At 36.2% G+C, this 15,380-nt stretch overlaps 2 protein-coding genes across 2 annotated transcripts; both read left to right on the forward strand.

Annotated features, from left to right (window-relative positions):
* Positions 1-4,248: 4,248 nt before the first annotated feature.
* On the forward strand, positions 4,249-10,374 carry LOC147288107 (lysM domain receptor-like kinase 3). The gene is made up of 12 exons (XM_086239745.1): positions 4,249-5,100; positions 5,707-5,740; positions 5,860-5,864; positions 5,971-6,132; positions 6,769-6,965; positions 7,467-7,556; positions 7,980-8,073; positions 8,155-8,306; positions 8,392-8,483; positions 9,114-9,252; positions 9,393-9,491; positions 9,575-10,374. The coding sequence occupies exons 1-12, from the start codon at positions 4,485-4,487 to the stop codon at positions 9,737-9,739; spliced, it is 1,845 nt and encodes a 614-aa protein (XP_086095871.1). The 5' UTR covers positions 4,249-4,484; the 3' UTR covers positions 9,740-10,374.
* Positions 10,375-13,288: 2,914 nt separating this feature from the next.
* LOC147288108 (RNAse II-like 1) lies at positions 13,289-14,939 on the forward strand. Its single transcript, XM_086242267.1, has 3 exons — positions 13,289-13,740; positions 14,155-14,301; positions 14,497-14,939. The coding sequence occupies exons 1-3, from the start codon at positions 13,318-13,320 to the stop codon at positions 14,884-14,886; spliced, it is 960 nt and encodes a 319-aa protein (XP_086098393.1). The 5' UTR covers positions 13,289-13,317; the 3' UTR covers positions 14,887-14,939.
* Positions 14,940-15,380: the final 441 nt, after the last annotated feature.

Genomic DNA, 15,380 nt, shown 5'->3' on the forward strand with positions numbered 1-15,380 from the left:
ACCTAACCATATATAAATATAGGTGTGTGGTAGCACATATTTTCCGCGTTCAGCCCACATAAATATTCACTTTCAAAGTTGTGTTCATAGCCCTACTAATAGATTATTAACACCGACTTAGTTATAAGCTAGAGATGGATTTGATAATATTAGAGTATTCAACTCAAAATTAATTAGCAATGGTTGAAGGATCTAAGATTTTATAAGCCTAAGGCGTGGACAAATTATGTTGGATGACGTGGGAGCACGTGTGGCCGTTGGGTCTTACACACAGATAATCAAGCTCTGATACTATAATAGAATTAGAGCATCCAATCCAAAATCAATTGGCAATGGATAGAGAGGCCCAAGACCTTATAAGCACATATGTTAAACTCTAATTTTTCGATGTGGGACATTATTCCACATTACTCTTAACAAAATTAACATATAGTTTAGAGTTTACGTGTGTATTTTCAGCCATATTTCTCAGAGCACACTAATATAATAAGTCAATAATATTCCAATCATGCCCCCACGTACACCATGGTGAATTAATATTTAATGAGGGCTGCTATTTGCACACTTTTTTTTTTCTTTTTGCACACCCTTTTTGAAAAAAAAAAAAAAACTCAAGAAAAAAAGACCATTTGGCCCTCCCCTCACCCACACACCTCATCCCCCCCGTACACACCTCATTCCCATCTCCCCCTCCCCCCCCCCCTACACACCCTATTTCTCATTCTCATCTTCATCTCTTCTTTTTTTTTTTTTCTTCTTCACCGTTTTTTTTTCTTCTTCACCGTCGAAGCCCACCCCCACCTTTTCTCTTCTTCTTCTTCCCCCCACCCCAACCACCTCCCCCCGAGCCCTCCCTTCCTCTTCTTCTTCTTCCCAAACAGCCACCACCACATTCTTCCCATCTCTCTCTCTCTCTCTCTCTCTCTCACCCAAGCAAACAGCCAAAGGTCCAAAATATAAAAAAAAAATAAAAATAAAAATTGCAGCGGGTTCTGCGGACCAGTGCCGAACCCGGTGATTTCGTTCGACAGGTACCCGCCAAATAGAATAGGATTGTTCGGTGGGTACCTACTGAACGAAACCACCGGGTTCGGCACTGGTCCGCCGAACCCGTTGCAATTTTTTATTTTTTTATTTTCTTCTCTCTGGCGATGGTGAGCTAGCTGGAGAAGAAGTTGTGGAGTGGGCAGGAGAGAGGGGGTGGGTCGGGTTAGGGTGGGGGTGGGGGTGGGAGGGAGGTGGTCGGGGTAGGGGGAAGAAAAAGAAGAGAGAGTGGGAGTAGGGAATGAGAGAGCAAGAGAGAGAAAGGGAGAGAGGAGAGAAGGGCAGGGAGGGGTGGGGTGGTCGCCGGTGGCTGTAGGCTTCTTGGCGATGGGTGTGTGCCGGAGAGAGGAGAAGTGGGGAGGGAGGTGGTCGGGGATGGGTGTGTGCTTGTGTGTGTGTTTTTTTTTTCTGTTTAGGAAGGGTGTGCAAAAAGAAAAATGGATGGGGTATAAAGTTTTTTTCCGTGAGTTTTTTTTTTAGAAAGAGTATGCAAAAAGAAAAAAAAATGTGTGCAAATAGCAGCCCTCTATTTAATATTTATCTCATTACATAAATACAGACATGCATGCATATATGTACATGGTAATGCCTGCGACATCCATTAATGCATGTGTATTAATGTGATGATGATCACATGCATTGATGATGCCTGGCCTTTAAATTACTTACTCAATCTTGGCCGTTTAAATTTGCACGATGCTACCTGCTCTCTGAAAAATTATTCAATTCAATACTCTCTCCCTCTCTCTCATATAATTGACTTTCAAATCATTAGTTTTTCTTCTTTAAGAGAAAAAAAAAATTTTTTTCTTTTCTTTATTTTAAGAAAACAAAATCACTATCTTCGGTTTGTGTCACTTGTCATTTTCAATGCATGCTGAATTCTTAATCACCATCAAATGGGTCATTGAATTCATTGATGTGTAAAATAAAACAAATTAATTAAGCTCCAGAACCCCCTTCCGGGTTTTGCCGTCAAAGAATTCTCATAAAAAAGTCAAGCAAACCATTCAGAAACACAATATTAACATAACAATTTCTGGAAAACTTCTATATTGCCTGCAAATTCACTATGACTATTAGAACTATATTTGATAGAATCATGTATGAATATGTAACTATATTCTGATTAATTTATTGTACGATAATATATATGTTTGAGACTATAAAAATAATTAAGAATAATATCATTTATAATTAATTTTCATGAACCTCCTAAATGGAGTAACAAAACTTCATTAATATATATAAATATAATCACTTAAAAATTAAAATTCAATTCCACCATCGCCACCACTCGCAGTCGACAGGCTCTCACCAACCCCACCAATATTGTTCTCACAACCACAGCCTTAATGAGCTTCACCCCAGTTCATATTAAAACGAAGAATTAATTAATGAACTTGATCGAGCCAGTTGAGCAATTCAAAATCATGAGTAGTGGAAGCTTTGTAAGAAGAGGTGATGATCGATATGACAGTGAAGGGTGACAAACAGTGATTTGGGCCTTGAATTCTAATGCTATTCGCTATTGAGCCCCTTGACTTCCCAATGTGGCATCAAACTTGACCTTCTTACCATTTTTATGTAACCCACCAAACTAACAAGTATCCTTGCATTTCTATTCTCTACTCATCTATAGTCATAAAGTTGTCTATAAGGTTAATTGGGTATGGCATCAAATCAAAGAGACCTTAAAGCCTTAAAAGGCATCATTTACAATTTGTGTGCTGATTGTCCAAAACTCACTTGAGTGGCTTGACTTCTCCCTCCCTTATAATAATAATACTAATACTTTGGACTTAATTTCTTCCAATATGAATGTTGTGGATACCACATTTGGTCAACCCACCTCCACCACCTTTTTCAATTTCTCAAGTACGTGATTTTAGCTCACGTTGAGGGCTTGTTAGATAGCTAGTTGCTACTTACAATATATTGTCAACCATTCTATGATTCTATAAATCCTATAAATATTGAGTTGGGTCCATGATTTTTTTTTTTTTTTTTTCTATATGTCAATGGTAAAAAAGGTTGAACCATATATTTATTTTCTATAAAATAAAGGTACTCCTTATATGTTCTATGATTTCTATCAGAATCTTACATGTGTTTTGTGCCATTAATGGCAACCAGTGCATCACCAACAATCTATGTGCCATTAGTGGCTGGAACAGATAAGAACCAATTGTATCGACAGGTTACCTAATAACAAGCTATTGCAATAAGCAGCATATTGGGCCCAGTTGGCTTGATTGAAAATTTGTATCATTGTCCAGTCAAGGCCCGCGATGGTCCCACAAGGCCTATTTACGTTTGGGCCACCCCTGTCATCTCGAGCCCAATTTGTTGGGGCATAATAGATGGGTTAGTTGTGGCCAGCATTGTGCACCAAAATTGACCTCACTTGTCACAAAGTACCTTCTATGGTTCACTATAAGGTGCACAATCTTTTACCTAAAATTTATGTACATACTATGTAAGTGAAAATTGTGCAATTGGGATATATTTTCTTACTAATTTATTAGGTCAAACTGTCAAAATTTGAACAAAAATGATTGTAACTGTCGAATATATAATAATATTTTTTTATTTTTTATCAATATATTGTTATTCAAGATATTTGAATTCAAGACTTATTGTGATAAAAGGGGATTTGATATCATCTATTAGAACAAATAGTCGTTAGCCCGATTATATACATTAGAGATAATAGGAACACAAATTCAACCAAAAATTTACTTCATCAATAAAAAAATTGAAAAGATACTATTCTATGTACCATTATATACAATTATAGTGAACTTTGTAAAATTATATACATTGAGAGCCAAGTTTGAAGTGTGTGTGGGATGCCAAACATTAGACAATAAATATGTATATTCATCCCTTCATGAAAGGAAAACATCCCTGGTTATCTGTAATCAATAGTACAAGTTTTTTTTATAAAAAAATAAGAAAAGAAAATTATTATACGACAATGTTCTTGAGAACTCTTCCACATACGACGTGTACCAAAATGTCGTAGGCGGCTCTTACTGGACCGGCCGTCGCTGTAAACTCGCGCGTAGTGTTCCCCGAGTCGCTGACTCAGTCACTCTCCCCCAACAAAAATCTAACTCAAAACCGCGGGAAGGTTTTTCACTTTACTGTTAGCCAGTCGAAGACGCCAAGTACGACTGTACGACAATGAAACCCTCATTATTTCAATTTATTAATTAGTTTAAATTCATCTGTCTAATCAGACTCAGCAGCTATTCCAATCAAAATTCAAAACCCAGCGCAGAAATAATCAATAATCAAAGAATCAGTCAACGGTCCAAAAACCCAAGAAGCATTTCTCTCCTCTCCGTTCCTGTTCAATTTGAATCTGAAACCAAAAGCCCAGTTCTCGAATTTGGGTTTTCTGTGATATTTGGGGTCCGATATAGATCGACCAGATGAAATTTCGAATTGGGTTAGGGTTCATTGTGCTAATCTCGCTATGTTTCACAGCGAAATCCCAGTGTAGCAGAAGCTGCGATTTAGCTTTGGCTTCTTACTTCGTATGGGAGGGCACGAATCTCTCATTCATCGGGACGGTTATGGAGTCAACCGATACGATCATCGCCAGCTACAACAAAGAAACGGTGGCCAACAAAGACAGTGTTCAATCTGGTATCAGGATCAATGTTCCTTTCTCATGTGAATGCGTAAACGGTGACTTTCTCGGCCAAATGTTCGAGTACGAAGTCGTTACCGGGAACACGTACGAGAAGATTGCGACTCAGTACTATGCCAACTTGACGACGGTCCAGGCCATGGAATGGTTCAATATTTATGGCTCAAGTAATATACCGGATACGAATACCAAATTGAATGTGTCGGTGAATTGTTCGTGTGGGGATAGCTCGGTTTCCAAGGATTACGGGTTGTTCATCACGTACCCACTTAGGCCGGGGGACACTTTGGCTTCGATTGCGGAGAACGAGAATCTGGATCAGACTTTGCTGCAGAATTATAACCCGAGTGTGAATTTTAGCCAAGGGAGTGGTTTTGTGTATATTCCGGGCAAAGGTGTGAGTTTTTGTTCCTGATGGGAATGTTTCTTATGTTTTGAATTGTTGAATTTTGATGCATACATGTGAATTGTGAAGTATCTAACTGAATTTGCAGATTTGAAAAAATAAAGAGCATTTTATTGTTTTGGATTTGAATAATGGTTGCCTATCATTGTTTGTTAAATTAATCCATGGTGCAATATTAATGACTAGAGCCGGATGGTGCCATCAGAAAAGGAAAGGTTTTATATGATTGAATTAGAAGTGTCACATTCTAGGAAGTGATAGGCACAAATTTATGGGAAAGAAAATGTCAGTAGTGAAATTGAAAATCCAATAGGAACAAATTTAGGATGAACTTAAGAAAGATGGTGGGAATTTCACCATGTTTTTCGGGGTACTGGGTATGCCTATTTTTGTTGGCCAGATAATAGATTCATTGTCATTTCAAAGAGGCATCTTTAATTGTTAATCTTAAGTTTGTTACTCTCTGTCATGACTAAAAGGGATAATGTTTAATAGAGTGCTGGGTGGTGTAATGCCTTTCTTGTGGTTCTGGATCCATTGGGATAAAGTATAAACTTTCCTCACCTAAGTTCTTGTTTCTTTTCTTATATTGCAGATGCAAATGGAAGCTATTTGCCTTTGAAGTCAAGGTAGCTTCTACTACCTCAACCCTCATATTAGCTGAACTAATATTACATCTTGCTTCCAATTTTGAGTCTTCTAATGTTGTAATATTTATGAGTTCTATTTCTTTTTGTCCCTTTTGCAGCTCAGGTGGTATTTCCTTCTCCAAAAGTTGGTTTGGTGTTCAGAAGCCAATGTGTGAGGGTTTAGTAGAAACCCAATGCTACTTTGAGCTCATATTTTGCTTTTGTATAAGCAGGGCTAGCAGTTGGAGTCATTGCTGGCATATCCGTGGCAGCAGTTGCTGCAGTGCTGTTATTGGCTGGTTGTATATATTTTGGATTTTACCGGAAGAAGAAGGAGGACACAAAATTGCTCTTAGTACCATCTGAAGATCAGTTTTCTCAAAATGGGCGTTGTATGTTAATTACTCCTCTCCCTCTTTCTTTTTTCTAATGAATGAAAGAGTTCTTCATAGATTTTTTGGATTCAAGTTGCTTTTAACTTTGACTCTTCACAGAAACACCAGTCAGATAGCTGACTAAGCCCTGCACTTTATAATGTCATCCTTCTCATTTAACATTCATTTATTCTCTTTAATGTTACCTTTCGCCTTCCTTTCCAAACAACAGTGGGTATTATATTTAGGTTAATATTACTTCTTCTACCTCCTCTTTTTTCCCTTTTGTGGAAGAGTTTTACTGTAACAAGACTGCTGCTTTTCTAAATGTTAGTGGATCATGTTTCTTGAACAAATTAGCAACTTTACTCTGTCTAGTATCAGTAACACTGACCCATATTTCAATCAAGTTTGGTGATAATTTGCTCTTGGAAATCCCATTGAACCATCCCTGGGAAATTCTTTTGGTGTGTTTTATTTACAAGAACTGTTACTGAAAATATCCCACGTAACTGCCCTATGTTTTCCACCCTTTCTTGCACATATTGGAACAAATTCATTTTATGTTACTTGTTCTTGCTCTTATACTCTCCAAGAGTGTGGCATCAAATGGATATTTGACATGACTGCATCGATTTTCCCTTCTTGGCCTAGCCCTTGGGATTACCCCAGATAAACCTTCAGAATCAAACGGTGCTGGTGCTGCTCGAGGCATAACAGGCATTACCGTGGACAAATCAGTGGAGTTTTCATACGAAGAACTTGCCAGGGCTACTGATAATTTCAGTTTGGCTAATAAGATTGGGCAAGGTGGTTTCGGGGCTGTTTACTATGCAGAGCTGAGAGGCGAGGTTTGTTTCCTTTAATATTTTCAAGTATCATACATGGCTTTACAAGAAAAGTTTCTCAAGTAAGGAAATTCTGAGGGGAGGGGAGGGGGGGGAGGAAGGCTGAATAAGGGTTTTTTTTTTTTTTTTTTTTTTTTTTTCATTTGGTTGGATGGTGAAAACTTAGATATATAATCAAATAACTAGCATGTTTTTGAGAATATACTTATCAAAACATATAAGGTCCAAGACCAGAACTACATCATAAAAGACATAGCTGAAACCTAAAACTTATTCCTGGATTATACTCTACTATGCTCGGAATTTTCTAGTTGAAGAGAATTAAGCACCTAGTTAAAGATAAAGTGCTTCCGTTTACATTCCTACTACAATTTCATGAACTAGGGGATTATGAAACTATATTAACACCTATTCTACTTTGCTCTGAATTTGCTTGTACTATATATCTTCTCGCTGTTTATTTCTTCTTCAAGAAGTCCCACCTCTATAACTCTGTCTATGCAGAAAGCTGCAATCAAGAAGATGGATATGCAAGCAACAAAAGAATTTCTCGCTGAATTAAATGTTTTGACACGTGTACATCACTTGAATCTGGTAATGAAATCTTTCAAAGCATTGAAATTGTATATGAATCTTGCATCATTATGAAGTAGTTGTTGTTTTCTTTTTGTTGGTAAATATATTCAAATATATTTTATCTTAGCATATTTTCTGAAAGAACTTCTGGAATCAACTAGAAGAGCTTTTGTATATGTCTATTCTTTGACAAATTTAAAAAATGCTCTCCTATCTGTTAGCATAGTGTTACATCGTCCAGGTACCTTAAATCTGATTTTTAGTTTATATAATTAGTATTTTGAATAAATTTTCCCTTGGAAGAATTTATTATGAGTTAGCTGTCTATTGAAAACTAGTTGTGAGGTTATACTAGTAATAAAGTAATAGCTGTTTGTTGCCATTGCCTAACTAATCTCTAAGATATGTGATTATTTCTAATCCTCTAGACAATCAATGCAGGTGCGCTTGATTGGTTATTGTGTTGAGGGCTCTCTTTTCGTAGTCTATGAATACATTGAGAATGGCAACTTAAGCCAGCATCTGCGTGGTTCAGGTTAGACGGTGCATGATGAGGATTTAATTGCTGTTTCGTATGCAGGAGAGAATGGTAATAATACTGTTTAATTTAATCCAGGGGGGGACCCGCTACCATGGTCTAATAGAGTGCAGATTGCCCTAGAGTCAGCTAGAGGTCTTGAATACATTCATGAGCATACTGTTCCTGTTTATATCCATCGCGATATAAAATCAGCCAATATATTGATAGACAAGAACTTCCATGCAAAGGTTACTTTAGTGCCTCTATTGCCTTTATGGACCTTTGAAAGTTTGTTCACATAGTTGCACTGAAATTTTCTCTTTTTTATTGCAGGTTGCAGATTTTGGATTAACTAAACTGACTGAAGTTGGAAGTACATCACTCCCCACACGTCTTGTGGGAACATTTGGATACATGCCGCCGGAGTAAGATATTTTTTATTTTAATTTTTTTTTTTATCACTTTATCTGTTACCTGACTAGCAAATTTTTAGCAATAACATATTGCCTTTGATCCACTTTGGGGGTATGGAATCTTCTGGAAGGACCTATTATAAGCTTGTGGCTATTCTAATTGACTATTTTCTAGCCATCATCCCCTGGCCAATAAGCTGATGGCTGAAGGGGCCTTGATATTGTGCATTTTATAGTAGAAATTTCTAACTTTAGATAAATGTCCCGAGTTTCAGTCCAAACAAAAAAATGATTAATATGTAGAGTAATTCCCTGGGCATGCTAGTATGTCGAATGCCATTAGAAATTGCTAGTTTGCCCCTGCCCGTTGCTTTCAGAAGTACAAGAGGCCCTCAATGGTGTATGGGTTCTTAGGTGCTGGGATATCTATTCTGTTTATATCTGGGAATATTGATCCTTTTGGAATACTGGGAATGCTTCGTTCTTCCAGCCCTTTTTGTTTTTCTTGAAAGTGGGTATATTTGATGAGTTTTCCGTTAGTGTCAACTGTTGTAATAAACTCCTTACCTAATTGGGGAAAAAAGGAAAAACTATGTTACATTCTGTGTAATGTGCATTGACTTCTACCATGCCTGCATGCAGATATGCTCAATATGGCGAGGTTTCTCCCAAAGTAGATGTATATGCTTTTGGAGTTGTCCTTTATGAACTGATCTCTGCCAAGGAAGCTGTTGTGAGGGCAGATGGTTCTGGTGCTGAATCAAGGGGCCTTGTTGCTTTGGTTGATTTTCTTGCCATCTCTCTACTTAAATAAGCCAATTTAGCTTTTATCAAGTTTATGTTGGGTTTCTATCTGGCATTACACATAACCTCTGGAAAGGCACATGAGCATATTTTTATTGTTAATTGTACTTTTTACAGTTTGAGGATGTCCTTAACCAGCCCGATCCTAAAGAAGACCTCCCAAAATTGGTTGACCCTAGGCTTGGAGACAACTATCCACTTGACTCAGTCCGCAAGGTAAAATAAGTTCTTAGAGAAAAGCACATTATAATCTCTCTTGATATCAGTTTTAAAATAGTAATGGTGGTTTTCTGGTACAGGTGGCCCAACTGGCCAAAGCATGCACGCATGAGAATAAAGAACTGCGTCCCAGTATGCGATCTATTGTGGTTGCGTTAATGACACTTTCATCCTCAACGGAGGATTGGGATGTCGGATCCTTCTACGAAAATCAGGCTCTTGTCAATCTAATGTCAGGAAGGTAGAATCTGGCAGGGTGTTAGAATGTTGCTTATGTTTAGGAAGTTTCTTTTGTTGTAAAAATACCGAATCTAAGACATCAGACATTGTACATGCATGTAATTGAGTCATTTGTAAAAGGTGTATATCATTAGTGTATCAAATGAAGAGGTAAAAAGTTACTTTAGAATCTTTCCCTCCGGAATTTAGGCTTTAGTTGCAAGTGGCAACGAGTGTGATGGGATTGTGGAGTTTTCATCTTGTTAAGGTTAAGAAGAAAACCATCTTAATTTGTCATATACAGATAGCTATCCATTCTCATGTGAGAAAATTAATTTTATTCCAAACTCAGGTGATTTGTTCTAGATAGGGACATCAAAGAAAGCAGAAGAAGCATATCATGGTGGTATTAAATGAAGTCTTCTTTTGCTTGTTCATTGTTGTTCTTTGGGGTTTGGTCTTTGCATTGTGTGCCAAGTCTTTGAAAATAATTGGGGCTAGGAAATCTTGCTTACTGGCTCCAACACAACTCGTGCAGACAATGTAGCCGACTTATTATCCATAATGATGACTTCTTTGATTTCCAAGAATGTGTTCTGTTCGAAAATGTATATTCTTTTGCCAAAAGCAACATGAATCATGATGATTATGAGTTTGCAAATTAGAAGTATGTCATTTGCCATTTCTAAAAATTTTCCATTTCATTAATTTATGCTGCATAAACTTGCGGCCAATATTATGCACCGCATGCAACAACAGTGTCACCTCGCAGCATTCGATTTCTTGGGCCACAATATATACCATGCCATGCTGGTTATTGACCAAATGGTCCTTGCCGACTGTCATTAGAAAGGTGTGTGTCGCACTTTTATAGTTTTATTAGGGAAGTGATTGATATAAAAAATAATTAATTATAGATAAATCAATAAAACTTTTCACAATTATATTTTAATCAATGCATTTTTTCATAATTTTCAAGACCTAAACTTTAAGTCATAAGCTTCAAAACCCTAATTTTAAATCATAAATTTTATTTTTAAACTCTAAACCTCATTTATATATCTTCACGTCATTTATAAACCCTAAACTAAATTAAGGATAATGTCATAATTTGACGTCAATAAGTAATGAAAAAAAAAATGGACAAATTGGTATTTTTTAATGCACTAAAGTACATGACATCATCAAGTGAATTGAGATTTGTGACTAAAATGAAATATAATTTTAAAACTTATTAGTCTTTATAGAAAAAAAAAATTTTATTTAATATTAAAATATAATTTACTATATAAAAATGTTGTATCCTTAATATTACTCGTTATTATTTGTGGTTTAGACTCTGCTCCTAGAATGGGTCAAAAGCTGACTAGCTGGCATGGTATGGAATCTGAAGCCAGATCCCAAATCCATAAAAGTCAGCGGAATTATGAGTTTTCTTAATTACTTTAGAGTTTAGACAACTTGGCAATACGCCTGCACAATTATTCCAACTCATGGTTCACGTTTGGTGACTAAAAACAGTTTAACGTGATTCACCTACTCAAAACCCAAAGTCTCTTACACTGAAGGAGGCATTTTTTAAACCCGACCCTCTGCCTCCCATCGTCGGACCGCCCCTGTCCATAAGCCCATAACCATGCTATCTTTCTTTTTTTGGGCATGGGAAGCATGCTATCAAAGATGCATGATACTAGTGAAATTTTTATACTTCCAAGAGAGCACTATTAGTCTACTACTCCTTTGAGGATAATGTCTCAAAATTATTGTTTTGACATTTTTTTACCTGTTAGTTTAATGGATTGTGTTTGAATAATTAAGCCTTTTTTTTTTACATAAAACACTACTCATTGCTATGTCTACTTAAACCTAAGTGTTTTTTAAGCTCCGAATTTATCGTAAACAAATTAGATAAAGAACTTACCATTGATGAACCACATATTGATTATATTTTAATGTAACTTTTCATTATCAGATCATGTATCTTAGCCTAATTAACTCTTTTGAAAAAAAAAATGTCGTACTTTTGACCTAAAAGATATTTGATCACGAATCTTAACTATATTATTATAAAAAGTGTCATGGTGGTTAAATTCTTGGTAAATCCATACAAGATTTTGTTTCATAATGTAAGATCCGCGCTAACCCTCTCTTTTATTAGAATTGAAAACACTTTTATACCTTAAACAAATGCAAATTAATGTGATTATACATTTGTATACGGTAGGAGATAAATAACTTTTGCACCCACTGATTATATATAAGATTACGACATATTACTAAATTAGTAGGTAGCCATGCATTTTCAATTATTTGCTAAAAAGAGAACTCAAATTCAAATACTCCACCCTAAAATCATCTTTTTTTTTTTTGGCCAACACCCTAAAATGATCTTTTTAACTCACAAAAAACTTACATTTTAAGATATTAAGCACGCCTTAAGATTTTCTTTTTATTGATTACAAGCACGCCTTAAGTAGTTATATACACCATCTCTCTTAAAAGATATATATCTAATCTACAAAAATAAAAATAAAATAAAAAAATTAAGGCATAAATTCAATTTAGACATATAATATACTATATATGTTATTTCAACGGGGTCCACGAACTTTCAAATATTTCAAATATACACCTGATTTATTATGTAAATTGAAAAATGAAATTTCGTCCATCAATTTATTGACAGATCAGTTAAATGTCAGTTTGGCTTTTGCTAACAGGGATTAATTGGCGACATGGCACCAACTCAGCATACATTTTCGTTAAATGAGCAACACATGTCCACTTGACACGGGCCCACACACCTATCACCTCTTTCCAGCTCGTCAAACGCTCTCCTGACCATTTAGTCTCCAAAAAACATCACGTTTTCTCCCAAATTCAAATATAAATCCCCCACTTGTGTTCAACGAGCGAGAAAGAGATAATGAGTTTGTGGACTCGTGTCAGGGGTTAGGTGGACATGTGTCACTCATTTGGCGGGAAATGAGCGACACAGGTCCACCTAACTCCTGACACGGGCCCACAAACTCTCTCTCTCTCTCTATTATTATTAAATTGTGGGCCCGTGTCGCTCATTTGGCGGGAAATGTTTGCTAAGATAGCACTACGTCGCCAAGTAATTTTGATCAGCAAAAACCAAGCTGTCATTTAACTAATCTCAATGAATTAATGGACAAAAATTCACTTTTGAATTTAGATAATAGATCGAATGTATATTTGAAATATTTTAAATTCATGGACCCCGTTAAAATAATTTATATAGTTATGTATCTAAATTGAATTTATGCCAAAAATTAAAGCTATCGATTTTTTCAATACGTACGAGTCAAAAGTCAGATTTCCTCTTCTGCCGTTCGTCAGCAACCATTTCTTCACTGATTTTCACCATTTCCAAAAATTACAAACATACAATTAGGTCGCTATATATCGCCAAATTATATTGCCCAATTTTCTTAAATTGATTTTCGCAATAATATTGGATTACGTCATCAATGACCGAGCCCACAGATATACACATATATATACGTACACCTGGTCTGCACTGCAGTTTCATCTACCAGAGACTTCTCTTCTCTAGCTGACTTGCATATATATATTCACCATGGGAGACTTGGGGGGAGTAGAAATATTAGCCGCTGCAGAAGATCATCAAGCCCTTGTTCTTCGTATGAACGAGTCAGAACAAAGCTCCTTGACCAAGTCGACTCAGCCGAGTCTCGACGAGGTGGAGAAGATTCTGGGCTACGAGTTCAAGAACAAGGCGCTATTAGAAGATGCGTTCACCCATTCTTCCGTCGTGCCCGGGAACGAAGTAAGATCGTTCGAACGGTTGGAGTTCGTTGGCGACTCGGTGCTCAATGTCTTGATCAGCACGGAGCAGTACTGGCTGTACCCGGACTTGAATCCGGGACAGCTGACTCGGCTCCGTGCCGCCAACGTGGACACCGAGAAGCTGGCACGTGTGGCGCTCAAACACGGGTTGTACTCTTATTTGCGCCACAAGAAGCCTAAGCTTGACGAACAAGTAAGTTGGTGACAATTAATGTTTTCAATCCTTGATGATGATGATGAATATTATTTTGATAACTACTATGTGGGTTTTGTTATTATCCTCTTTTATTTTTTTTTTCTAATAAAAAACTGCAGCTTTGGTTCCAAAAGTTGATCATTGACCTCTCATGTACATGATTAATAATTCTTTTTTAAAAAAAGGAAATAATTGTTTTTTTTTAATTAGGATTTGTAGCTTATTGATAATTTGGTTGGGATTAATAATTGTACATGCAGACATGAAATTAAATTCCAAAAATTTTCATTTTTTTTTAGGTTTTGAAATTTCAATTGTTTTAGTGTAAATTTCCAACGAAATCAAAATTTTTTTTTGAAATTTTCATATTTTTAAATTCTTGAAATCCAAAATTTAATTCCTTGCATGTAGGTACAAGAGTTCGGCCGAGAGATAGTGGACTTTCCACTACATTCCAATGGTCTCATAGAACCCCCCAAGAACCTTGCAGATATTGTTGAATCCGCAATAGGTGCTGTTTATATGGACAGTAACTGCTCACTAGACACTGTGTGGAAGGTATGCATTCTCCAAAAAAAAAGAGAAAAATGGGTTCATAATTTAAATAGTGAAAGAACAACTCGAATGCTCAAATACGAGTTAACTTAGATGATCTCTTTTTACCATTTTAGATTATATTGCATATATACTTTGTTATTGTTGTATTTAAAATTTTGACAAATTAATGAGAATTTTTGTATTGTGTTTTTCAAGGTGTTTAAGCGTTTGTTAGAGCCTATAATAACTCCGGAGACAATAAAGAGACATCCAGCTGCAGAGCTCCATGAACTTTGTCAAAAGAACAATCTCAGACTTAGGTTTGTTGACTTATGGAATAAAAGCAAGGAGGTTTATGCTTTCATAGATGACCAACTTGTTGGGAGAGGCGTCTATAGTATTAAGAAGGAAGTTGCACAAAACAGAGCAGCAAAAGATGCCTTGGACAACATTTGGAAAGTATTAGGTGAAAAAAAGAATGTTGATAATACTGAAAACCAAATTGTCAGTACTGATCATGCCTTTGGCCACGGCCTTGGGCGGTGGTTCATCCTTAATTGTTTAGTAGTGGGGTCACTAGTCTATCTGAACAACAATATGAAATGAAATAATCTTAAATTCTTAATTAAAAGAAACATGTTTGTATTTTACTTGTGAAATAGGGCATTGATGTTGCACAGCGAATTCTAATTAATTAATGTGATAGTCATGAAATTCTACCTACCAAATATATAAAATGGTTCATGGAAAAATTTGCATTTGTCCCTTTTGCCTATATATGGCAATTACGATGTAGGACCATAATGTTTTCTTTTGTTGATTCTTGTTGGCGATGTCTCTTATATTCGTATAAGAAACAATATGTGTGAGAAACATGTTGTTTACAATGGGTGTAATTTTTTTTTTTTAGTTTCTGTGCATGCGACGGAGGCATATAATTCAATTACATGATGGTGAACTATTATATCCTATGTACAAGCAAAAGAGATATCGGGGGTGTATGCACCATGATAGACAAGTCTTTTTCTCAAAGTACAATAAAATATCATATAAAGACGTCTTTTTTACAAAGCACAAGAGAATGTCACAAAGGAGATAGA

This window comes from Dryas octopetala, chromosome 4, assembly GCF_963921425.1.
Source record: "Dryas octopetala chromosome 4, drDryOcto1.1, whole genome shotgun sequence".
Lineage (NCBI taxonomy): Eukaryota > Viridiplantae > Streptophyta > Magnoliopsida > Rosales > Rosaceae > Dryas > Dryas octopetala.